Source organism: Amphiura filiformis, chromosome 4 (genome assembly GCF_039555335.1).
Source record: "Amphiura filiformis chromosome 4, Afil_fr2py, whole genome shotgun sequence".
In the NCBI taxonomy this organism is placed as follows: Eukaryota; Metazoa; Echinodermata; class Ophiuroidea; order Amphilepidida; family Amphiuridae; genus Amphiura; species Amphiura filiformis.
The window spans coordinates 7453474-7479326 of record NC_092631.1 but is presented as its reverse complement, the minus strand read 5'-3'; the positions used below and the strand labels follow the sequence as shown (position 1 = coordinate 7479326).

At 34.9% G+C, this 25853-nt stretch overlaps 1 protein-coding gene across 1 annotated transcript in view; it reads right to left on the bottom strand.

Moving 5' to 3' along the window:
* The window catches only part of LOC140150526 (tectonin beta-propeller repeat-containing protein 1-like), a 50682-nt gene extending 27797 nt beyond the window's left edge, over positions 1-22885 (bottom strand). Inside the window, exons 1-2 of the mRNA XM_072172557.1 lie at positions 22632-22885; positions 1083-1271 (exon numbers count right to left, since the gene is read on the bottom strand). Coding sequence (XP_072028658.1) covers positions 1083-1271; positions 22632-22877 — 435 coding nt within the window. The 5' untranslated portion in view covers positions 22878-22885. The remainder of the gene's footprint in view (positions 1-1082; positions 1272-22631) is intronic.
* Between the last annotated feature and the right edge of the window lie 2968 nt (positions 22886-25853).

Here is a 25853-nt window from a genome sequence, read left to right as displayed (position 1 = left end):
AAACTTATAATAGAAATTTCATCTTTCATTCTTTCGAGAGCACTTTCCCAATTGATAACATAATTTTGTTGAACGACATGGTCCACAATCGCTGATTTGGATTGTTCACTGACTGATTTGCTTGTTTGGCAAGTAAAAGTTTCTTTACTAATACTATGATTTACTTTTTCTGGGTTTTTTTGTGCTCTTTCAGTCTCCACACCCAGTTTCACCTACATGTACTTGAAAGTCCTATGACAATTTGCACAAGGTATTACATATTACTATCTGTGGTACTCTGAAGATGGCTAGGTCAGGTTAGTAAAATACAATTTTGACAAGATGAAAAGAATGAGTTTTGATTTCTACAGACCTAATGAACCTCTGCAAGTATATATACAAACTTGCTGTGAACACTGAACAAAAACAAAGTCCATACATATTTGAGTAATCATAATTTCTATCATTATAAGAATATTACTAGAAATTTGCGGTTCTCGGGTTGCGCGGTTCTCGACACAAAGCAATGCCGGCTGCAACATCCAAGAAATGACAAGTTTTTAATTACAATTTTTTTTTTTCAGCATTAAACTTCATTTAATAAAATCTTATGTTAAATGTTAACCAAAGAAGAACATGTGTAAACATCAAGAATTTTATCACATCATCATGATCAGGACCAGTCAAAAGTCATCAACCATCAGTTGACATCAGCAGACAGCTGATGTTGCTGTTTTGAAGTGATGTGTGATATTGATCTGGCAACCCTCAGAGTTTGTACAGCATCATTCTGTGTCAAAGTTCCAGTACAACACACGATCGTATAGGTGTGAAAGTTGGTAAGCCCCCTCATCTCTGTTTAGGAGCTTGCCACTGTTCCTCCGGATCCAGATTGCTTCTTTGATCCATCTTGTTGCAAGATCAATATCATACAGCACTTCAAAACAGTAGCACTGCTCATGAAATCAATCAACGGCTGATGAAGCATCTAAGAAACATAAGTTTTGACTGGTCTTGAAGTGATGAAATTCTTGATGTTATGGATCTACAGACCTGAAGAATTTATTCAAGGACTTTAATAAGAACATGTGTTATTTACTTACACCTTTTCCAGTTGGTTGTCCTTTAATGTTCTCTTCTACATGCCAGTCACTCTCCCATACCCAATGTTCAGAAGGCAGCTTGATTTCATGAGGCTTGGGGAAGAGATGGAAACCCTTCTCATCACTCCAAGGGGTACGGTCTGCGAATAGCAGGGATTTGTGGGAAAATCCATGGACTGGATTCCATCTCTGGAACAGCGTAAAAATGTAAAAATGGTAATTATTTAAAAGAGTATAGCAGTTGAAATCCATACACCCATGACCATAATCTCCCACACAAGGGGTGTAGATTTCAAATGGAGTTGCCCATTTTAGGTAACCCCCATTTGAAATTCACACTCCCTGTGTGAAAGATTAAGGTCATGTCTTCCATAGGGGGTGTAATGATTTCAACTGGAATAGCTCAATATACATGAATGACCTTGTGCAGTAATGATGTTCGATAAACGATGTGTGCATCGGCGTGATGTCAAATGATGACATCTCAGGTGTACTCGCAAAGGCTTATGGGATTTACCAAAAAGATCAATTGAGTGGACTTTGGAATCAAGTGCTTGCATGCACCCAGCAGAATGGGACCAGACATTCTTCCACATAGTGCATCTACTCACCCTCTTATAACCAACTTGTCAATATTGATCAATAAGTGTATTCCAAGCATCTAATACATGTAGAGGAAGGTTTTATTTCAAACTCTAATGGTGACCCGCAGGTCAAATTGCTAGAATTGTACATTAAATACGGTACATCTAAACAGACACAATGCAATTTGCAGGCAGCAGCTTAATCAGCGCCAATATTACAACATTGAAACAAACAACTATACAAACATCCAATCCAACCCAACCACATCCCCCAAGTAGGCAATGAGGATAAAGTGCCGTGTGTTGCTTATCTTCGAGTTTCGAGTCTCGAGTCAAATTTTCGAGTCTCGAGTTTCGAGTCTCGAGTTCGAGTTTTATACTTGAGTTTCGAGTCTTATTTTTCGAGTTTCGAGTCTCATATTTCGAGTTTGAGTTATATTTTTCGAGTTTGAGTCTTATATTTCGAGTTTCGAGTCTTGTATTTCGAGTTTCGAGTCTCATATTTCGAGTTTCGAGTTAAATTTTTCGAGTTTCGAGTCTTATATTTCGAGTTTGAGTCTTGTATTTCGAGTTTGAGTCTTGTATTTCGAGTTTCGAGCCTTATATTTCGAGTTTCGAGTCTCATATTTCGAGTTTTGAGCATAATATTTCGAGTTTCGAGTATTATATTTCGAGTTTCGAGTATCGAGAGTCAAATTTCGAGTTTCAAGTTTATAATATCGAGTTTCGAGTCTCAAATTTCGAATATCGAGTGTCAAATTTTCAGGTTTTGACTTTATAATATCGAGTTTCCAGTAATACAAAAAGTATTTAAACAAACAAAACAAGCAATCACAAAACATATTCACAGACATACATATTAACACACATATTCACAAAAACGTGCATTTTCACGATAATGAAATTCAAATTCAATTTACAACGGACCCTTTCTAATGGACAAAATGACATTCAAAACCCACTCATATTATTTCTTGGTCAAAATACTATAAAATGGGTGAGAAATAGCTGATTAAATTCTGCCTCCTAGAGAGTTATAATCGAGACTCGAAATTTAGACCCAATTTCGAGTCTCGTCATTTTAAGGAAAATTGACCTTTTCTAATGGACAAATGACATTCAAAAGTCACTCATAATATTTCTTGGTAAAAATTATTATAAAGTAGGCGAGAAATAACTAATTAAATTTGGCATTCTAGAGAGTTATAATCGAGACTCGAAATTTAGACCCAATTTCGAGTCTCGTCATTTTAAAGAAAACTGACCTTTTCTAATGGACAAATCACATTTAAAAGTCACTCATAATATTTCTTGGTAAAAATTATTATAAAGTAGGCGAAAAATAACTAATTAAATTTGGCCTCCTAGAGAGTTATAATCGAGACTCGAAATTTAGACCCGATTTGAGTCTCGTCATTTTAAAGAAAACTGACCTTTTCTAATGGACAAATGACATTTAAAAGCCACTCATAATATTTCTTGGTAAAAATTATTATAAAGTAGGCGAAAAATAACTAATTAAATTTGGCCTCCTAGAGAGTTATAATCGAGACTCGAAATTTAGACCCGATTTGAGTCTCGTCATTTTAAAGAAAACTGACCTTTTCTAATGGACAAATGACATTTAAAAGCCACTCATAATATTTCTTGGTAAAAAATATTATAAAGTAGGCGAGAAATAACTAATTAAATTTTGCCTCCTAGAGAGTTATAATCAAGACTCGAAATTTAGACCCAATTTCGAGTCTCGTCTTTTTAAGAAAACTGACCTTTTTAAAGGACAAATGACATTCAAAACCCACTCATATTATTTCTTGGTCAAAATACTATAAAATGGGTGAGAAATAGCTGATTAAATTCTGCCTCCTAGAGAGTTATAATCGAGACTCGAAATTTAGACCCAATTTCGAGTCTCGTCATTTTAAAGAAAACTGACCTTTTCTAATGGACAAATCACATTCAAAAGTCACTCATAATATTTCTTGGTAAAAATTATTATAAAGTAGGCGAAAAATAACTAATTAAATTCTGCCTCCTAGAGAGTTATAATCGAGACTCAAAATTTAGACCCAATTTCGAGTCTCGTCATTTTAAAGAAAACTGACCTTTTCTAATGGACAAATCACATTTAAAAGTCACTCATAATATTTCTTGGTAAAAATTATTATAAAGTAGGCGAAAAATAACTAATTAAATTTGGCCTCCTATAGAGTTATAATCAAGACTCAAATTTAGACCCAATTTCGAGAGTCTCGTCATTTTAAAGAAAACTGACCTTTTCTAATGGACAAATCACATTTAAAAGTCACTCATAATATTTCTTGGTAAAAATTATTATAAAGTAGGCTAAAAATAAATAATTAAATTTTGCCTCCTAGAGAGTTATAATCAAGACTCAAATTTAGACCCAATTTCGAGTCTCGTCTTTTTAAGAAAACTGACCTTTTTAAAGGACAAATGACATTCAAAACCCACTCATATTATTTCTTGGTCAAAATACTATAAAATGGGTGAGAAATAGCTGATTAAATTCTGCCTCCTAGAGAGTTATAATCGAAACTCGAAATTTAGACCCAATTTCGAGTCTCGTCATTTTAAAGAAAACTGACCTTTTCTAATGGACAAATGACATTTAAAAGTCACTCATAATATTTCTTGGTAAAAATTATTATAAAGTAGGCGAAAAATAACTAATTAAATTTTGCCTCCTAGAGAGTTATAATCAAGACTCGAAATTTAGACCCAATTTCGAGTCTCGTCATTTTAAAGAAAGCTGACCTTTTCTAATGGACAAATCACATTTAAAAGTCACTCATAATATTTCTTGGTAAAAATTATTATAAAGTAGGCGAAAAATAACTAATTAAATTTGGCCTCCTAGAGAGTTATAATCGAGACTCAAATTTAGACCCGATTTGAGTCTCGTCATTTTAAAGAAAACTGACCTTTTCTAATGGACAAATGACATTTAAAAGCCACTCATAATATTTCTTGGTAAAAAATATCATAAATTAGGCGAAAAATAACTAATTCAACGTGGCCTCCAAGCGAGCTATACTCAAGACTCGAAATATAGACCCGATTTCGAGTCTCGTCATTTTAAAGAAAACTGACCTTTTCTAATGGACAAATGGCATTTAAAAGCCACTCATAATATTTCTTGGTAAAAATTATTATAAAGTAGGCGAAAAATAACTAATTAAATTTGGCCTCCTAGAGAGTTATAATCGAGACTCGAAATTTAGACCCGATTTCGAGTCTCGTCATTTTAAAGAAAATTGACCTTTTCTAATGGACAAATCACATTTAAAAGTCACTCATAATATTTCTTGGTAAAAATTATTATAAAGTAGGCGAAAAATAACTAATTAAATTTGGCCTCCTAGAGAGTTATAATCAAGACTCGAAATTTAGACCCAATTTCGAGTCTCGTCTTTTTAAAGAAAACTGACCTTTTTTAAAGGACAAATGACATTCAAAACCCACTCATATTATTTCTTGGTCAAAATACTATAAAATGGGTGAGAAATAGCTGATTAAATTCTGCCTCCTAGAGAGTTATAATCGAGACTCGAAATTTAGACCCAATTTAGAGTCTCGTCATTTTAAAGAAAACTGACCTTTTCTAATGGACAAATGACATTTAAAAGCCACTCATAATATTTCTTGGTAAAAAATATTATAAAGTAGGCGAGAAATAACTAATTGAATTTGGCATTCTAGAGAGTTATAATCATGCAAGACTCGAAATTTAGACCCGATTTCGAGTCTCGTCATTTTAAAGAAAATTGACCTTTTCTAATGGACAAACCACATTTAAAAGTCACTCATAATATTTCTTGGTAAAAATTATTATAAAGTAGGCTAAAAATAACTAATTAAATTCTGCCTCCTAGAGAGTTATAATCGAGACTCGAAATTTAGACCCAATTTCGAGTCTCGTCATTTTAAAGAAAACTGACCTTTTCTAATGGACAAATCACATTTAAAAGTCACTCATAATATTTCTTGGTAAAAATTATTATAAAGTAGGCGAAAAATAACTAATTAAATTTGGCCTCCTATAGAGTTATAATCCAGCCTCGAAATTTAGACCCGCTTTCGAGTTTCATCATTTTAAAGAAAACTGGTCTTTTCGAATGGAAAAATGACATTTAAAAGCCACTCATAATATTTCTTGGTAAAAATTATTATAAAGTAGGCTGAAAAATAACTAATTAAATTTGGCCTCCTAGAGAGTTATAATCAAGACTCGAAATTTAGACCCAATTTCGAGTCTCGTCATTTTAAAGAAAACTGACCTTTTCTAATGGACAAATCACATTCAAAAGTCACTCATAATATTTCTTGGTAAAAATTATTATAAAGTAGGCGAAAAATAACTAATTAAATTTTGCCTCCTAGAGAGTTATAATCAAGACTCGAAATTTAGACCAAATTTCGAGTCTCGTCATTTTAAAGAAAGCTGACCTTTTCTAATGGACAAATCACATTTAAAAGTCACTCATAATATTTCTTGGTAAAAATTATTATAAAGTAGGCGAAAAATAACTAATTAAATTCTACCTCCTAGAGAGTTATAATCGAGACTCGAAATTTAGACCCAATTTCGAGTCTCGTCATTTTAAAGAAAATTGACCTTTTCTAATGGACAAATCACATTTAAAAGTCACTCATAATATTTCTTGGTAAAAATTATTATAAAGTAGGCGAAAAATAACTAATTAAATTTGGCCTCCTAGAGAGTTATAATCAAGACTCAAATTTAGACCCAATTTAGTCTCGTCATTTTAAAGAAAACTGACCTTTTCTAATGGACAAATGACATTTAAAAGCCACTCATAATATTTCTTGGTAAAAATTATTATAAAGTAGGCGAAAAATAACTAATTAAATTCGGCCTCCTAGAGAGTTATAATCGAGACTCAAAATTTAGACCCAATTTGAGTCTCGTCATTTTAAAGAAAATTGACCTTTTCTAATGGACAAATCACATTTAAAAGTCACTCATAATATTTCTTGGTAAAAATTATTATAAAGTAGGCGAAAAATAACTAATTAAATTTTGCCTCCTAGAGAGTTATAATCAAGACTCAAATTTAGACCCAATTTCGAGTCTCGTCATTTTAAAGAAAACTGACCTTTTCTAATGGACAAATCACATTTAAAAGTCACTCATAATATTTCTTGGTAAAAATTATTATAAAGTAGGCGAAAAATAACTAATTAAATTCGGCCTCCTAGAGAGTTATAATCGAGACTCGAAATTTAGACCCAATTTGAGTCTCGTCATTTTAATGAAAATTGACCTTTTCTAATGGACAAATGACATTTAAAAGCCACTCATAATATTTCTTGGTAAAAAATATTATAAAGTAGGCGAGAAATAACTAATTAAATTTTGCATCGTAGAGCGTTATAATCAAGACTCGAAATTTAGACCCAATTTCGAGTCTCGTCTTTTTGAAGAAAACTGACCTTTTTTAAAGGACAAATGACATTCAAAATCCACTCATATTATTTCTTGGTCCAAATACTATAAAATGGGTGAGAAATAGCTGATTAAATTCTGCCTCCTAGAGAGTTATAATCGAGACTCGAAATTTAGACCCAATTTGAGTCTCGTCATTTTTAAAGAAAATTGACCTTTTCTAATGGACAAAACACATTTAAAAGCCACTCATAATATTTCTTGGTAAAAATTATTATAAAGTAGGCGAAAAATAACTAATTAAATTTTGCCTCCTAGAGAGTTATAATCAAGACTCAAAATTTAGACCCAATTTCGAGTCTCGTCTTTTTTAAGAAAACTGACCTTTTTTAAAGGACAAATGACATTCAAAACCCACTCATATTATTTCTTGGTCAAAATACTATAAAATGGGTGAGAAATAGCTGATTAAATTCTGCCTCCTAGAGAGTTATAATCGATACTCGAAATTTAGACCCAATTTCGAGTCTCGTCATTTTAAAGAAAACTGACCTTTTCTAATGGACAAATGACATTTAAAGCCACTCATAATATTTCTTGGTAAAAATATTATAAAGTAGGCGAGAAATAACTAATTAAATTTTGCATCCTAGAGAGTTATAATCAAGCCTCGAAATTTAGACCCAATTTCGAGTCTCGTCTTTTTGAAGAAAACTGACCTTTTTTAAAGGACAAATGACATTCAAAACCCACTCATATTATTTCTTGGTCAAAATACTATAAAATGGGTGAGAAATAGCTGATTAAATTCTGCCTCCTAGAGTTATAATCGAGACTCGAAATTTAGACCCAATTTCGAGTCTCGTCATTTTAAAGAAAACTGACCTTTTCTAATGGACAAATGACATTTAAAAGCCACTCATAATATTTCTTGGTAAAAATTATTATAAAGTAGGCGAAAAATAACTAATGAAATTCTGCCTCCGAGAGAGTTATAATCGAGACTCGAAATTTACACCAATTTCGAGTCTCGTCATTTTATAGGAAGCTGACCTTTTCTAATGGACAAATGACATTCAAAACCTACTCATAATATTTCTTGGTAAAAATTATTATAAAGTAGGCGAGAAATAACTAATGAAATTCTGCCTCCTAGAGAGTTATAATCGAGACTCGAAATTTACACCCAATTTCGAGTCTCGTCATTTTACAGGAAGCTGACCTTTTCTAATGGACAAATGACATTCAAAACCTACTCATAATATTTCTTGACCAAAATACTATAAAGTGGGTGAGAAATAGCTAATTAAATTATGCCTGCTAGAGACTTATAATCAAGACTCAAATTTAGACCCAATTTCGAGTCTCGTCATTTTACAGAAAACATTCAAAACCCACTCATATTATTTCTTGGTCAAAATACTATAAAATGGGTGAGAAATAGCTGATTAAAGTCTGCCTCCTAGAGAGTTATAATCGAGACTCGAAATTTAGACCCGATTTGAGTCTCGTCATTTTAAAGAAAACTGACCTTTTCTAATGGACAAATGACATTTAAAGCCACTCATAATATTTCTTGGTAAAAATATTATAAAGTAGGCGAGAAATAACTAATTAAATTTTCAAAACGCATACATCAACTTTCTAAGAATACACATGTCAAAGTCAAAGATTTTTACTTAAGTGTTGTCAGGACAAAATTTTCATTTAGATTTTAACGTGTAACCAAAATTTGACCTCCATTCCAAAAAAAGATTGTTGCCATATCAGTTTCAAAGGGTATGAAACCAATGCAATAAAGTTGTTGTACATGGAACCAGGCCCGATCCGATCCGATCAACTGAGGATTAAGTTAGCAATCGCAAAGACCGGAAGTGAACCCTTAATGACCTTTTACCTCAAATAAAAAATACCACGTATACACTGAGTATAACATAAATTCATGTGTGAACATACCGTTACCGTGCTATGTTTTTTTTAGCTGATATAATTTTTGAAGGTATTTCGTTTTATACCGAAGTGACCCCTTAATGACCTCTGACCCAAATAAAAATACATTGAGTACTTTTACTTTTTACTTTTTCAGCCATTATCAATCCACTGCAGGATGAAGGCCTCAGCATGATGTCTCCATGTGTCTCTGTTTTGTGCTTGTTGGTACCAGTTCACTTCTCCCCAGTAGTTTTGCAGCTCGTCCCTCCATCGCTTCCGTTGGCGTCCTCTATTTCGCTTCCTCCCATAAGGTGTCCAATGTGTGAGTGTTGAACTCCAACGATTGTCTTGTCTGCGGCTGATATGCCCTGCCCAGGTCCATCTTCTGCTTTCCAAGATGTCTTGAACTTGGGTCTGCTCCCTGATCCATTTGTTTGTTTTCCTGTCCTTGTAGGTGATGTTTAATATACTTCTCTCCATGTTGTGCTGGGCTGCTGCTAGTTTTCTTTCCATTTTTGATGTTAAGGTCCATGATTCTGCCCCATATGAAATAGCTGGGAGGATGCATTGGTTGTATACCTTTCGTTTAAGGCATATTGGAAGATTGCCTTTCATGATGGTGCTGTATCTTCCAAAAGCTTGCCACCCGGCTTTAATTCTCCTTCAATTTCAGAGTCTTGGTTTTGTCTCAAGAGAGAAGCGTTGTCCAAGATATACATATTCCTCGACCTGCTCAATTTCAACCCCTTTTACTTTCACTGTCTTTGGGACTGTTTCTAATCCTATCATGACCTTTGTTTTCTTCATATTCATTTCAATCCGGTTACCCAGCTTGCCTCATCCAACTCTTGCAGCATTGTCTCAAGTTCATTTAAGTTGCTTGATACTGTGACAATGTCATCTGCAAAGCGTAAATGGCTCATGTGCTCTCCGTTTATGTTGATTCCTTTCTTGCTCCAGTCGAGTGTTTTGAAAATTCCTTCTAGGGTGGCTGTAAAAAGCTTCGGTGAGATAGTGTCCCCCTGACGCGCGCCCTTCTTTATCATAATTCTGTCACTGTCTTTGTGCATTTTGACTGTGTTGTAGCAATCTGAGTAGATGTCTTTGAAGATCTTCAGGTATGCGTTGTTGATTCCTGGTTCTTTGAGTGCATTCAGGACTGAACTGGTTTCAACAGAATCAAATGCCTTCTCGTAATCTATAAAAGCTACTCAGAGCGGAATGTTATACTCCTGGCATTTCTCCTTTAGTTGGTTGATGGTGTGGATGTGATCCATGGTTGAAAAGCCTTTCCTGAAGCCTGCCTGTTCCCTTGGTTGATTTCCGTCTAGGATGATTTCAAGTCGGTTTGTTAGTAACCTTGTGTGCAGCTTGTACAAGTTTGAGAGGAGACTGATGGGTCTATAGTTCTTAAGGTCTCGCTTGTCCCCTTCTTGTGCAAAATGATCATAGTGGCTTCTTTCCACTGATGTGGCACTCTCCTTTTGCATACATGTTGTATACAGCTTTGCTAGTTCTTTGGTTATGATGTCCCTCCTTCTTTGATTGTGTCGATGAGCACATTGTCCGGTCCAGGAGACTTTCCTCTCTTCATTTGGTTTACAGCATGCTGTACCTCCCAATTTGTGACATTGGGTATTTCTTCTTGTGGTTCTCCTGGTTCATCTGTTTCTGTGTCACTGGCATATAGTTGTTCATAGAATTCTTCTATCCTTTTCAGAATTTCGTCTTGGTCTGTGATTTCTTGCCCATTACTATCGAGGAGGCTTGTAATTTTCTGTTTCCCCTCGCTAGTTTCTTATATGTTTTCTTCAGACTTTTGTTTTCCTCAATTGTGGATTTGATTATTTTGGTGTTGTAGCTCCGTATATCTTCCCGTAGCTTTTTTCTGATTGTCTTGCAGGTTTCTGTATATTCAACCCGCTGTATGTTTGTTCCTCTGCTTTCATCGATCTTCTCTTCTCCATGAGTGTTCTGGTCGAATCTGATATCTTTGTTTCTCGGTCTTTGGTTTCTTTCCTGCAATATCCATGGCCAGTTTTTGTGTTGTTTCCACTATCTGGTCATTCCATAATTCTAGAGTCCTCTCTTCTGGACATTCATCTGCCAAAAGTTGGAACTGGTTTTGCAGCTGCAGTTGGAATTCTATTCTCTTTTCCTGCAACTTCTCTAGGTTGATGCTGCTCTGCTTTGGTCTTAGTAATTTATGTCTCTCTAGTCTGGTGTTGATTTTTAACTTGCTCATTACCATCCTGTGGTCACTACCTACGTTCACTTTGTTGACTGTCTTTACGTCTTGAATGATGTGTGGACTGTCTGTGAGAATAAAGTCAATTTCATTCTTTGTGCTTCCATCTGGGCTTCTCCAGGTCCATTTCCTACTTGCTGGCTTTTTGAAAAAAGTGTTCATTATTTTCAGCTTGTTACTGATTGAGAATTCGATGAGTCGGTCACCCCTATCATTTCGTTCTCCACTCCCAAATTTACCAATTGTGCACTCTTCTCCATCCTCTCTTTTTCCAACTTTGAGTAACTGCAACACATATGTGAACATACCGTTACTGTCATGTTTTCCTTAGCTAATAAAAAAATTGAAGGTATTTCGCTTTTATACGAATTTACCCTTTAATGACCTTTGACCCCAAATCTGTGTACACCCTATAGACACTGGGTAATTACAATGCACGTCTGCAAGTGGCATTACTGTCATACGTAATTTGTAGGAGAAGATGCATTTTGAGTTAAAATCACGTTTTTGACCACTATGGCCCCTGTGTGACCTTTGGCCCCATAACTTTCATGTGACATGTAGGGCACGGTCAGTGATCATTGTGACCAAGTTAGGGCAAAATCGATGTAAGCATGTGAGTGCTAGAGCAAATGTAATGGGCGACAGAAGAAGAAACTAGACTTAGCTGTGGTCTAAGACCACGAACACAGCCGTTTTGTGACCCCTTAATGACATTTGACCCCAAAATAAACTCCTCAACGAAAGTTTGGAAAGTTTTTTCAAGCATCTGTATCTCCAATTATTTGTGACATATTCATATCGTGTTGCATATCACTGGATAGCTACAATTCTCCCCTTTACAATGACACCCCAATTGAAACAACAACATTTTTCACGGCTGAGTACACGCCTTGTGAATGTAGTGGGGTCTCAAAATGAATTTGCCAAACTGACCATTATTCTGTGCTCAAACAAAGCTAGCCACTAACCTCAATAGCGGGTGGAAAAACCACAGGCAGCCACAATAGTCAGGCACCTTCTCCTCATGCTGCTCACTGACCTGGTTACACGTTACTGTGGGATGGAATTCCATTCTTCCACAAGGATTCGTTGCAGGTCATTCAATGTGGTTGCCTATGGGCTTCTTTGGCACGCACAGCACGATCAAGCTGGTCCCACAAGTGTTCAATCGGGTTGAGGTCTGGCCCCCGGGTCTGGCCTGATGGCAGGCCATTTTGACTCTACTCCCATATTCTGTAGGTAGTCGTTGACTACCATGGCTATGTGGGGTGAGCGGTGTCATCTTGGAGGATTGCATTAGGTCCCAGATTGTGAAGTTATGGGATTACAGCTTGCTGCACAGAATAATGGTCAATTTGGCATATTCATTTTGAGACCCCACTACAATCACAAGGCATGTACTCAGCCGTAAAAAATGTTATTGTTTCAAATGGGGTGTCATTGTAAAGGGGAGTATTGTAGCTATCCAGTGATATGCAACACGATATGAATATGTCACAAATAATTGGGGATACAGATGCTTGAAAAAACTTTCCAAACTTTTGTTGAGGAGTTTATATGAAAATCCCATAAACATTGGCTAATGTCAACGTATTTGTGCACGTGGCATCACTTTGCCATGTTATTTATGGCAGAAGGGGCATTTTGAAGGCTTTTTTGTCTCAGACCGGAAGTGACCCCTTAATGACCTTTTACCCCAAATAAAAAATACTACGTATACACTGAGTAACATCAATTCATGAGTGAATGTACCGTCTCTGTGCTATATTTTTCTTGGCTGATAAAGTTTTTTGAAGTTATTTCGCTTTTATACCGAAGTGACACCTTAAAGACCTTTGACCTCAAATCTGTGTACACCCCATAGACACTGGGTAATAACAATGCATGTGTGTAAGTGGCATCACTGTCCTACGTAATTTGTGGGAGAAGATGCATTTTAAAGGTATTTCGTTTTATACGGAAATGACCCCTTAATGACCTTTGACCCCAAATAAAAAATACCATATATACATTGGGTAAATACAATTCATGTGTGAACATACCATCACTCTCCATTTCTTAGGTAATAACATTTTTTGAAGATATTTCGATTTATACCGGAAGTGACCCCTTAATAACCTTTGACCCAAAATCTGTGTACACGACATTGACACTGGGTAATAACAATGCATGTGTGCAAGCGGTGTCACTGTCCTCGTAATGTGTGGGAGAAGATGCATTTTAAAGGTATTTCGTTCTATACCGGACCCCTTAATGACCTTTGACTCCAAATATAAAAATACCACATATACATTGGGTAACTGCAGCTCATATGTGAATATACCGTTACTGTCCTATGTTTTCCTTAGCTAATGAAGGTATTCCGTTTTATGCGGAAGTGACCCCTTAATGACCTTTGACCCCAAATTTGTGTACACCTTATAGACATTGGGTAATTACAATGCATGTGTGCAAGTGGCGTCACTGTCCTCGTAATTTGTAGGAGAAGGTGCATTTTAGTTGAAATCACGTTTTTGACCCCTGTGACCCGTGCGTGACCTTTGACCCCACGAGTTTCATGTGACGTGTAGGGGCACAGTCAATGATCATTGTGACCAAGTTATGTCAAAATCGATGTAAGCATGTGAGTGCTAGAGCAAATGTAATGGTTGACAGAAGAAAGAAAGAACTAAAAGTGACTAACGTCACGGCTGTAATAACAATTCATGTGTGCAAGTGGTGTTACTGTCCTACGAAATTTGTGGGAGAAGCAGCATTTTGAGTCAAAATCACGTTTTTGACCCCTGTGACCCCTACTTGACCTTTGACCCCACGAATTTTATGTGACATGTAGGGGCATGGTCAATAATGATTGTGACCAAGTTAGGTCAAAATCGGTGTACGCATGTCAGTGCTAGAGCAAATGTAAAGGTCGACAGAAGAAAGAAGAAAGAAGAAGAAGATCCTAACGTCACGGCTGTGTAACTAGATCTACGATACCTTGTGCTCACAGAGCACGACCCTTAGCCAGTGATGTTTGATATGTTTCGGTTTTGTTGATAACCGGAAGTGATCCCTTAATTACCTTTGACCCATAAAAATATTACATAGTGCTTAGGATGTCATAATGAATATTCCTGGTGAATTCCAGCTTAATCGGAATTTATATATGGATTTTGATTTTTTTTATGATTGACCTTTTGACCCCCTTAATGAGCTTTGACCTCAATGAAAAAAAAACCTGATGTACACCGACAAAATGTATTGTTACAATTTCAATTAAAGAAGTCTACTATGTTTATTTGTTGAGATAAAATTCTTGAAGTTATTTAGCTAAAAACAGGAAGTGACCCCTTAATGACCTTTGACCCCAAAATAAAAATACCATGCATACATCAGGTAACACTGATTCATGTATGATGATTATATTACTCTGGTCTGTTAACATTTTGAGATAAAAATTTTTAAAACATTTTTGATAATTTTGGTTTTTGACGGACGTAACCCCTTAATGACCTTTGACCCCAAAACTGTAGACATCCTAAAGACCCTGGCTAGTAGCGATGCATGTGTGCTAATGGCGACTCTCTGCTATGTAATTTGTAAAGACAGTGATTTTTTGAATATTTTTTACAAATTTTTCAGACTTTTACCGAAGTGACCCCTTAATGACCTTTGATTCCAATTTTATGGTATAACTTTTGGACACTGGCTATAGATGATGCATGTGTGTAAGTGGCGTCCACGATGCTATGTAATATGTGGGAGGAGTAGCATTTTTTTTTTTTTTTTAAGTTTTGATCATGTGACATCTGTGGCACCACCAAACGGTTCTACTGACCAAGTATGGTCAACATGCCTGAAAGCATGGGGACTGCTCTATAATCCGACGCTTCTATAATCCGAAGGTTCTTTAGTCCGAAGGTTCGCTAGTCCGAACATGTGTTCATAGCATTCGCTAGTCCGAATTTTAAAAGAGGTTCTCTAGTCCGAAATGAAAATTAAAAGAGGTTCTTTATTCCGACGGTTCTTTATCTCGAAGGTTCTATAGTCCGAATTTTAAAAAAGGTTCCCTAATCCGAATATTAAAAGAGGTTCTTTAATCCGAATTTTAAAAACGGTTCTCTAGTCCGAATATGAAAATAGGCTCTATAGTCCGAATTGAAAAAAGGGTTCTATAGTCCGAAATTGCAAAAGGGTTCTATAGTCCGAAACGGATACCGTGTTCTTTAGTCCGAATCAGTAAAAAGGCTCTATAGTCCGAATTTGTTTTATAACATAGATAATAGCAGAGTTTATGGTAAACGGGATGACGCTACTTTTGCCCCCCCCCATCAAAAAAAAAATCCTGCGTTCGCGCATGATATCCCCAACTTACTGTAAACAAAGATCCTAAAAATACGATATTTGCTCCAAAAATGTTTTTACGCCATCAGAAACGAAAAGAAAATTAATGAATGGAACGAAAATATAAAGAAACCTGAATAAGTACAAAAAAATACACACACAAAAAAAAAACAGAACAAAAGTAGAAAAGACACAATGAAAGAAAATAAATGAAAGAACAAATGAAACAACTGAATAAAGACTAAAAGGAAGTCCAAATGAAAGAACAACGAATAAAAAGATAATGAACAAAATAATGAACATTAAGAAAGAACAAGGAGACGAAAGAAAGAATATAATAAAGATAGAACGAAAGAAATTTGAATATAGGAATATAAAACAAACAAAAAAAAGGGATTTTAAGAAAGAGCTAATGAAAAAAATATCGAACGAAATCAAGAATGAATAAATGAATGATGATTTGACACTGAAACAAATGATGAAAATAAAATTCGGACTATAGAACCTGCTTACCAATTCGGACTAAAGAACACGGTATCCGTTTGGACTATAGAACCCTTTTACAATTTCGGACTATAGAACCTTTTTTTAAATTCGTACTATAGAACCTAGTTCCATATTCGGACTATAGAACCCTTTTTAAAATTCGGACTATAGAACCTATTTTCATATTCGGACTAAAGAACCGTTTTCAAAATTCGGACTATAGAACCTTCGAAATAAAGAACCATCGGAATAAAGAACCTTCGTAATAAAGAACCGCCGGATTAAAGAACCTTCGGACTAAAGAACCGTCGGAATAAAGAACCGTCGGACTATAGAGCTTCCACCGAAAGCATGTGGTTACGATGGCTGATTATGATGTTGACAGAAGACTATCGTCACGGCTGTGTAAAGAACTAGACTTAGCTGTGGTCTAAGACCACGAACACAGCCGTGTTGTTACCCCTTAATGACCTTTGACCCCAAAATATATGAAAACGCCCATAGACGTTGGCTAATGTCAACGCATGTGTGCACGTGGCATCACTTTGCCATGTTACTTGTGGCAGAAGGGGCATTTTGAAGGTTTTTCGTCGCAGACCGGAAGTTAGAGCCAAATTTTAGAAGGTCATTTCGGAGTCATCTGGGTGTCACCCAGGGGTCATCTGAGGTCAAATTAGTACAAACTGTCATATGGACAGGAAACTTGTTTGGTACAGTATTGGGTGATACAAAAATGATTATTTGCAGGTCATGATTCTTTAGTAGTGTCGATTCATCTTAAAGAATAAACTTGCTGTATTATTATCTTGATATGTGTTCTTATAGTTTGCGTTGTTATCTGAGGTCCGAGTTTATATAACCCAAGAAATGATGTGAAGTTTAAGAGGAGTGAGGACCAAATGTCACCCTACTTGCGTGACCCGACTAGTAATTTTCTCGCCCACTTTATAGTATTTTGGCCAAGAAAAAATATAAGTGGTTTTTGAATGTTATATGTCCAATAGAAAAGGTCCGTTTTCTTCAAAATGACGAGACTCGAAGTTGGGTGTTAATTTCGAGTCTCAATTATAACTCTCCAGGAGGTAAAATTAAATTAGCTTTTTCTCGCACATTCTATAGTATTTTGACCAAGGAATAATATGAGTGGCATTTGAATGTCATTTGTCCATTAGAAAAGGTCCGTCTTCTTTAAAACGATGAGACTCGAAATTGGGACTAAATTTCGAGTCTCGATTATAACGCTCTAGGAGGCAAAATTTAATTAGTTATTTCTCGCCCACTTTATAATATTTTTACCAAGAAATATTATGAGTGGCTTTTAAATTTTGTCCTTTAAAAAGGTCAGTTTTCTTAAAAAGACGAGACTCGAAATTGGGTCTAAATTTCGAGTCTTGATTATAACTCTCTAGGAGGCAAAATTTAATTAGTTATTTCTCGCCTACTTTATAATATTTTTTACCAAGAAATATTATTAGTGGCTTTTAAATGTCATTTGTCCATTAGAAAAGGTCAGTTTTCTTTAAAATGACGAGACTCGAAATTGGGCCTAAATTTCGAGTCTCGATTATAACTCTCTAGGAGGCAGAATTTAATTAGTTATTTTTCGACTACTTTATAATAATTTTTACCAAGAAATATTATGAGTGACTTTTAAATGTGATTTGTCCATTAGAAAAGGTCAATTTTCTTTAAAATGACGAGACTCGAAATTGGGTCTAAATTTCGAGTCTCGATTATAACTCTCTAGGAGGCAGAATTTAATTAGTTATTTTTCGCCTACTTTATAATAATTTTTACCAAGAAATATTATGAGTGACTTTTAAATGTGATTTGTCCATTAGAAAAGGTCAGTTTTCTTTAAAATGACGAGACTCAAATTGGGTCTAAATTTCGAGTCTCGATTATAACTCTCTAGGAGAACAAATTTAATTAGTTATTTTTCGCCTACTTTATAATAATTTTTACCAAGAAATATTATGAGTGGCTTTTAAATGTCATTTGTCCATTAGAAAAGGTCAGTTTTCTTTAAAATGACGAGACTCGAAATTGGGTCTAAATTTCGAGTCTCGATTATAACTCTCTAGGAGGCAGAATTTAATTAGTTATTTTTCGCCTACTTTATAATAATTTTTACCAAGAAATATTATGAGTGACTTTTAAATGTGATTTGTCCATTAGAAAAGGTCAATTTTCTTTAAAATGACGAGACTCGAAATTGGGTCTAAATTTCGAGTCTCGATTATAACTCTCTAGGAGGCAGAATTTAATTAGTTATTTTTCGCCTACTTTATAATAATTTTTACCAAGAAATATTATGAGTGACTTTTAAATGTGATTTGTCCATTAGAAAAGGTCAATTTTCTTTAAAATGACGAGACTCGAAATTGGGTCTAAATTTCGAGTCTCGATTATAACTCTCTAGGAGAACAAATTTAATTAGTTATTTTTCGCCTACTTTATAATAATTTTTACCAAGAAATATTATGAGTGGCTTTTAAATGTCATTTGTCCATTAGAAAAGGTCAGTTTTTTTAAAATGACGAGACTCAAATTGGGTCTAAATTTCGAGTCTCGATTATAACTCTCTAGGAGGCAGAATTTAATTAGTTATTTTTCGCCTACTTTATAATAATTTTTACCAAGAAATATTATGAGTGACTTTTAAATGTGATTTGTCCATTAGAAAATGTCAGTTTTCTTTAAAATGACGAGACTCGAAATTGGGTCTAAATTTCGAGTCTCGATTATAACTCTCTAGGAGGCAGAATTTAATTAGTTATTTTTCGCCTACTTTATAATAATTTTTACCAAGAAATATTATGAGTGGCTTTTAAATGTCATTTGTCCATTAGAAAAGGTCAATTTTCTTTAAAATGACGAGACTCGAAATTGGGTCTAAATTTCGAGTCTCGATTATAACTCTCTAGGAGGCCAAATTTAATTAGTTATTTTTCGCCTACTTTATAATAATTTTTACCAAGAAATATTATGAGTGACTTTTAAAAGTGATTTGTCCATTAGAAAAGGTCAGTTTTCTTTAAAATGACGAGACTCAAATTGGGTCTAAATTTCGAGTCTCGATTATAACTCTAGGAGGCCAAATTTAATTAGTTATTTTTCACCTACTTTATAATATTTTTACCAAGAAATATTATGAGTGACTTTTAAATGTGATTTGTCCATTAGAAAAGGTCAATTTTCTTTAAAATGACGAGACTCGAAATTGGGTCTAAATTTCGAGTCTCGATTATAACTCTCTAGGAGGCCAAATTTAATTAGTTATTTTTCGCCTACTTTATAATAATTTTTACCAAGAAATATTATGAGTGACTTTTAAATGTGGTTTGTCCATTAGAAAAGGTCAATTTTCTTTAAAATGACGAGACTCGAAATTGGGTCTAAATTTCGAGTCTCGATTATAACTCTCTAGGAGGCAGAATTTAATTAGTTATTTTTCGCCTACTTTATAATAATTTTTACCAAGAAATATTATGAGTGACTTTTAAATGTGATTTGTCCATTAGAAAAGGTCAGTTTTCTTTAAAATGACGAGACTAAAATTGGGTCTAAATTTCGAGTCTCGATTATAACTCTCTAGGAGGCCAAATTTAATTAGTTATTTTTCGCCTACTTTATAATAATTTTTACCAAGAAATAATATGAGTGGGTTTTGAATGTCATTTGTCCTTTAAAAAGGTCAGTTTTCTTCAAAAGACGAGACTCAAATCGGGTCTAAATTTCGAGTCTTGATTATAACTCTCTAGGAGGCCAAATTTAATTAGTTATTTTTCGCCTACTTTATAATAATTTTTACCAAGAAATATTATGAGTGACTTTTAAATGTGATTTGTCCATTAGAAAAGGTCAATTTTCTTTAAAATGACGAGACTCAAAATTGGGTCTAAATTTCAGTCTCGATTATAACTCTCTAGGAGGCCAAATTTAATTAGTTATTTTTCGCCTACTTTATAATAATTTTTACCAAGAAATATTTTGAGTGGCTTTTAAATGTGATTTGTCCATTAGAAAAGGTCAATTTTCTTTAAAATGACGAGACTCGAAATTGGGTCTAAATTTCGAGTCTCGATTATAACTCTCTAGGAGGCAGAATTTAATTAGTTATTTTTCGCCTACTTTATAATAATTTTTACCAAGAAATATTATGAGTGACTTTTAAATGTGATTTGTCCATTAGAAAAGGTAAATTTTCTTTAAAATGACGAGACTCGAAATTGGGTCTAAATTTCGAGTCTCGATTATAACTCTCTAGGAGGCCGAATTTAATTAGTTATTTTTCGCCTACTTTATAATAATTTTTACCAAGAAATATTATGAGTGGCTTTTAAATGTCATTTGTCCATTAGAAAAGGTCAGTTTTCTTTAAAATGACGAGACTCGAAATTGGGTCTAAATTTCGAGTCTTGATTATAACTCTCTAGGAGGCAAAATTTAATTAGTTATTTTTCCTACTTTATAATAATTTTTACCAAGAAATATTATGAGTGACTTTTAAATGTGATTTGTCCATTAGAAAAGGTCAATTTTCTTTAAAATGACGAGACTCGAAATTGGGTCTAAATTTCGAGTCTCGATTATAACTCTCTAGGAGGCAGAATTTAATTAGTTATTTTTCGCCTACTTTATAATAATTTTTACCAAGAAATATTATGAGTGACTTTTAAATGTGATTTGTCCATTAGAAAAGGTAAATTTTCTTTAAAATGACGAGACTCGAAATTGGGTCTAAATTTCGAGTCTCGATTATAACTCTCTAGGAGGCCGAATTTAATTAGTTATTTTTCGCCTACTTTATAATAATTTTTACCAAGAAATATTATGAGTGGCTTTTAAATGTCATTTGTCCATTAGAAAAGGTCAGTTTTCCTTAAAATGACGAGACTCGAAATTGGGTCTAAATTTCGAGTCTTGATTATAACTCTCTAGGAGGCAAAATTTAATTAGTTATTTTTCGCCTACTTTATAATAATTTTTCCCAAGAAATATTATGAGTGACTTTTAAATGTGTTATAATAATTTTTACCAAGAAATATTATGAGTGGCTTTTAAATGTCATTTGTCCATTAGAAAAGGTCAGTTTTCTTTAAAATGACGAGACTCAAATCGGGTCTAAATTTCGAGTCTCGATTATAACTCTCTAGGAGGCCAAATTTAATTAGTTATTTTTACGCCTACTTTATAATAATTTTTACCAAGAAATATTATGAGTGACTTTTAAATGTGATTTGTCCATTAGAAAAGGTCAGTTTTCTTTAAAATGACGAGACTCGAAATTGGGTCTAAATTTCGAGTCTCGATTATAACTCTCTAGAATGCCAAATTCAATTAGTTATTTCTACCTACTTTATAATAATTTTTACCAAGAAATATTATGAGTGACTTTTGAATGTCATTTGTCCATTAGAAAAGGTCAATTTTCCTTAAAATGACGAGACTCGAAATTGGGTCTAAATTTCGAGTCTCGATTATAACTCTCTAGGAGGCAGAATTTAATCAGCTATTTCTCACCCATTTTATAGTATTTTGACCAAGAAATAATATGAGTGGGTTTTGAATGTCATTTTGTCCATTAGAAAGGGTCCGTTGTAAATTGAATTTGAATTTCATTATCGTGAAAATGCACGTTTTTGTGAATATGTGTGTTAATATGTATGTCTGTGAATATGTTTTGTGATTGCTTGTTTTGTTTGTTTAAATACTTTTTTGTATTACTGGAAACTCGATATTATAAAGTCAAAACCTGAAAATTTGACACTCGATATTCGAAATTTGAGACTCGAAACTCGATATTATAAACTTGAAACTCGAAATTTGACTCTCGATACTCGAAACTCGAAATATAAGACTCGAAACTTCGAAATATGAGGCTCAAAACTCGAAATATGAGACTCGAAACTCGAAATATAAGGCTCGAAACTTCGAAATACAAGACTCGAAACTTCGAAATACAAGACTCGAAACTCGAAATATAAGACTCGAAACTCGAAAAATTTAACTCGAAACTCGAAATATGAAACTCGAAACTCGAAATACAAGACTCGAAACTCGAAATATAAGACTCAAACTCGAAAAATATAACTTCGAAACTTCGAAATATGAGACTCGAAACTCGAAAAATAAGACTCGAAACTCGAAGTATAAAACTCGAAACTCGAGACTCGAAACTCGAGACTCGAAAATTTGACTCGAGACTCGAAACTCGAAGATAAGCAACACACTAAAGTGCCTTGCCCAAGGACACAACACGTTGGCACGGGCGGGCTCGAACTTACCAACTATGTATTATGAGTCGGGCGCCTTATCCACTCGGCCACACGTGCTCCCACTAATAGGCACATCTCTAGAGTATACATAGATATATAGAGCTCCTACAATGTAATTTAGGGTTAGAGTTTCCAAGCATCTATTAGGCACATCTCCAGAGTGTACATAGGTATAGAGCTCCTAATCTAGGGTTAGGGTTATGATTATGTTAGGATATCTAACACCAAATATGAAACAAACTAACAAAGGATCTTTACCTGATTTTCATAAGTGTATTCCAAGCATCTAATAGGCACATCTCCAGAGTGTACATAGGTATATAGCTTCTGATCACATCCTATAGCCCACACGCTGTACCTGGTTGCAGTAACTTGCTTGAAATCCAGTAATCTACCATTGGTACCATGACTTCTCAGATCCCAGTGCTGGTTTAGTGTAGACAGTGTGTGCATACGCCCTATGCTATCTACGCCCCACACAAAGTTACCATGTTGAGATGGCATTTTGACTGACACAAGAATCACATGTTACAAGAACTGGACATGGAAAAAGAATAAAAAACATGATAAATATTTAATAAACATCAGAATTTAAGCCAAAATTTCCAATGTGTTCAAAAGTCTATTTTCAACAATAATAGCTCAAATTCTGACTTCACATTGCAGAGAAACCCCATTTTAGTTCACCATTTCCTATTTCTTTAAAGGTAGGAAACTCGGTTCCCACATGTCGGCAAGGAAAAATTATAACAAATATTCCCCCTCCAAGTGCACACCTCTTGATTTGTAGTAAACTACTTAGTGAGGGTGCTTGACCGGGACAGGCATACAGGCATATAAGTCAGTATCAGCTATTCTCTCGGTCATGGCCACGTCACCTCAATTCATGCATTGGCGAAAAAACAACTTATCGCATATTTTTATTTGCAGAGAGTCGAACCTAGTCTGTGTTATACACTTTCAATTTCCCATGCGTTTGAATGGGAATTATTTTGCCTACTTGCCACAAGTTTGGGGAGCACATTTCTTCAATATTTTGACAAGTTGACATCAAATGTTCTGTTCTATTGTTTGGCAATAACGTCTTTTGCCAATAGTATACTGTCCAAAGTTGTAATTTTGTGTTTTTGATCGCAAAGATCGGATATTTTTATTCGATTCCAATTCTGCATCCTTGCGAAGGGTGCAGAATTCGGAAGATCTCTGACGATAATTTTGCCTTTTTGGACACTAAAATGCATTCGATCCTTAATTTTGTTTCAACCGAGTCTTAAATTAGCAAACACAATAAGGTGGGTCACAGTGTCAACATGCTATATTATAAATATTTTTTTCAGGGCTGTCAACTTTTTGGAATTGCTTGGCGTGAGACAGAGACGTACCGGGATAATGCGGGATTTGCCGACTCTAATGTTCATTTTGTACCATGATTATTTGAGCCATGGCGCTCGAGAATGTGAAAAGCGGGGTAGGAGCAACAAATTATTCATGACGATGCGTGAGATTTTACTCATTTTCCAACTTTTTGTGTGACCTTTACTACCTTGGCGTGAGATTATACTACCTTGGCGTGAGACCGTGAGCAAGTGACCCAATGCGTGAGACTCACGGCCAATGCGTGAGAGTTGACAGCCCTGTTTTTTTCATAAAGCTTCATACTCCATTGGTGATCAATATTCTATTGCACAGATAAAGAAAGTTTACATATGCATTGTGATATACACGTGTGATCGAATTTTCTATTATACACGCACCTGGATCATAAATGTGTTCCTTTATTATAATTCTCAAAATTAAATATATCACAATTTTAACTTTCGATTTAAAAATCGTTACGCCAAAAATGCAGTAAAATGTATCCAGAGCAAACAGTGATGGCCGCTAATTAGTGTATTTAATTTCAAGTTAGTGTATTTAAAACAAAACCTTGGTTTTACCTCAAAACAAATCGAATTTCCTTGTAATAGCAACACCATATGGGATACTAGAGCATGCGCAAATCGTAATAATGTGTAGAATAGAACTTGATGGTATCTCATATGATAGTCGTCCTATGCTTAGCCTGAGTCGCTCGGCCTATCTCGAACAAAATCGCCATGCGTCGCTATTGAAAAACTAGAGGATTCGCAGTACTATCACGGCAATTTTTGACACGAAGATATAGGGATGATGACGGTGTGTGGGTACCGGTACCAATTTTATATACGGTAGGCCCTACCGTTGATTAAATTTTGAAGAAATGTTTCGAATATATCTGACCTACGCAAACCGTTAAGTGTGTATTTCCCATAGACATAAAATGGTGTGAGCCAGTCCTTAAGTACAGCGTATCGTAGATGTAGGACTGGCGAACGAGTCTAAGTCAAACCCCGGGTCCGGGAGTTGAACCTGGCACAATCCAGTTGTAGTAACTACAAATTTCGAACGTTTGAGAACTTGTTCTCAAGTTGTAGCAGGTCCCATAGGTAGAACGTTTTTTCTTTACAGATGAAGTTGGAGAAGAGCTAACTAGCATATTATATTAGAAGATATGTACAGGCAGGATTAAGGTATTGAATGAAGACTGGGCGCAGATAAAGTATTTGGGCGGCCACCGGGCAGCTAAGTGTTGGCGTTTCACTGGGACAGTCCAACATCACTTTATTTCGGTTTTGGTACTTTCAGGCACTTGCTTTTTGGTAGACACAAGAGTAGAGTCCGAAGTTTACCGTTTTCTAAAATCCATTTTCCGTGTTGTAATCCGTGTTGTAAAATTTGTAAATCCCTGTCATGAATAAAGCTTAAAAAATGTATAAACAATGATATTAATGTCACAATAAAGTGTTCAATATCGCGATCAATATGCTCTGATTGGAATATTCTCACGATAAATAGGCTGACTATTACGATGTTTGGAGGGTATAGGGGGTTCATGCCTTGGAATATACCTCTATTTCGGTATTATTAAACAGTGTTTTTATCATATAAATTGATATGTCACAACTCATGATTGTTTTTAACATTTATATCTCTTATCTTTTAACAATTTTTGTCACATCATACAAAAATGTCATTTTCCGTGTTGTACCTCTGATTCCGTGATTTTCTTCCGTGTTCCGTAAAACGGAAAACTTCGGACTCTACACAAGAGCCTCGTCTATGCATTGCTTCACGCTACCAACGGTGTCCTTAATTATTGCTGATATGTTCGTCAGCGTTAGGCCTGGCATTTTCGGGTAATTTTGTACCCGGGTACCCGCCGCAATTTTCGGGCGGGTAATGTATTGAATTTGAATGCATTTTGAAATCATTAATAGACTATGACATGAATACAAATTATCAATTTTCATATTAAAAATAACAAAATATCTTGAATTTTTTTTTTGAATTTCGGTACCGGGGAGGTATTTCCTACCCGGTAATGTAATCTCGGCGGGTACCCGTTTACCCGACCGAAAATGCCAGCCTTAGTCAGCGTCAACCCAGGCTCGCCTGCAGGCT